At 39.9% G+C, this 1,105-nt stretch overlaps 1 protein-coding gene across 1 annotated transcript in view; it reads right to left on the bottom strand.

Moving 5' to 3' along the window:
* Positions 1 to 1,105, bottom strand: part of SND1 (staphylococcal nuclease and tudor domain containing 1) — a 458,234-nt gene that overhangs the window by 187,231 nt on the left and 269,898 nt on the right. The window contains exon 14 of the mRNA XM_012805151.2: positions 266 to 338. Within this exon, the coding sequence (XP_012660605.1) occupies positions 266 to 338 (73 nt within the window). The remainder of the gene's footprint in view (positions 1 to 265; positions 339 to 1,105) is intronic.

Consider the following 1,105-nt stretch of genomic DNA (forward strand, 5'->3'; position numbering starts at 1 on the left):
AAAAAAAAAAAAAGAAAGAAAAGAAAAGAAAGATTGTCACAGACTTGGGGAACGGTTCAGGCAGAGAAATGGAATGAGGTTTTAAATTCTTCCTTTCTGGAGTCCTATTGATTGATGCCCAAGTAGAATCCCCTGGAAAAATTCATCTTCAGTGTCTGACAAAGAGTGAGCTGGAGAATACACATAAGCTCTGGTCTTCAGCAAATACACAGACATGTTCTTGGAGCCTCGGAGCTCCACAGCTCCACTCAGGGACAAGACTCACCCCAGAAATATCTGCGACCCGGTGGATAGGCACTTCCTTCTTGCTGTGCAACCCTTTGCCATTCTTAATAGCTCTGCAAAGGAAGAAGAGAAAACTGATTAAAAAAATAAAAATCACAATGTTTGGAAAGGGTAGGAGAGTGGGAAAATAGGACTGTATGACTACACAAGTCACACTGTATCATGCTGAGTAGCCAGTCTGGGCAAAAGGATTTGCTGGAGGGAAGGATATAAGGCTGCTCTTCTCCTAAACCCAGTTACTTACTAGCGCTTGGCTGCCAGTTTCAGCTAACTGTGTGCCTTATAATCAGAGGGCTTACTTGTTTCCAAATTAAAAGCATTGTTCCAGGCACAAAAGAAGAATAAGTTGGAAGGGCATACTCCTAAGAAACAGAAGTAATAATGTTTCCTTTTAGTGTTTAATCACATGAAACATTTTAAATGCAAAATATGTAGCTAGTATTCCAATTCTAATGGAAATACGTTCCTCCCAGGTAAAAAGATAAGGTGACCGGAATGGAGCAATAGTGTACAGAAACACTATTTAACACTAAGGAAAAACACCATTTAACACTAAGGAAAAAAATAGTAAATGCTACATAACTGACATGAAGCCTCACTTCCAGTCAGTTTTAGGTTGTAATAAAAAAGAGATTTATTATAACAAAGGACTGTGAGACTTCACCACACATTGGATCATGGATTGGTTTGCTCCAGTCTCCCAATCCTTTGAGTGGGAGTATGTAAGCATCACTGGGCATGATCACTACTGTAACAATGAAGGACTAAGGGATAGAACGTGATTGGAAAATCACAGGCTCCTACACTGTTAGATAAGGCC

This window comes from Otolemur garnettii, unplaced genomic scaffold, assembly GCF_000181295.1.
Source record: "Otolemur garnettii isolate 467f Iridium unplaced genomic scaffold, OtoGar3 scaffold00037, whole genome shotgun sequence".
NCBI classification, from domain to species: Eukaryota; Metazoa; Chordata; class Mammalia; order Primates; family Galagidae; genus Otolemur; species Otolemur garnettii.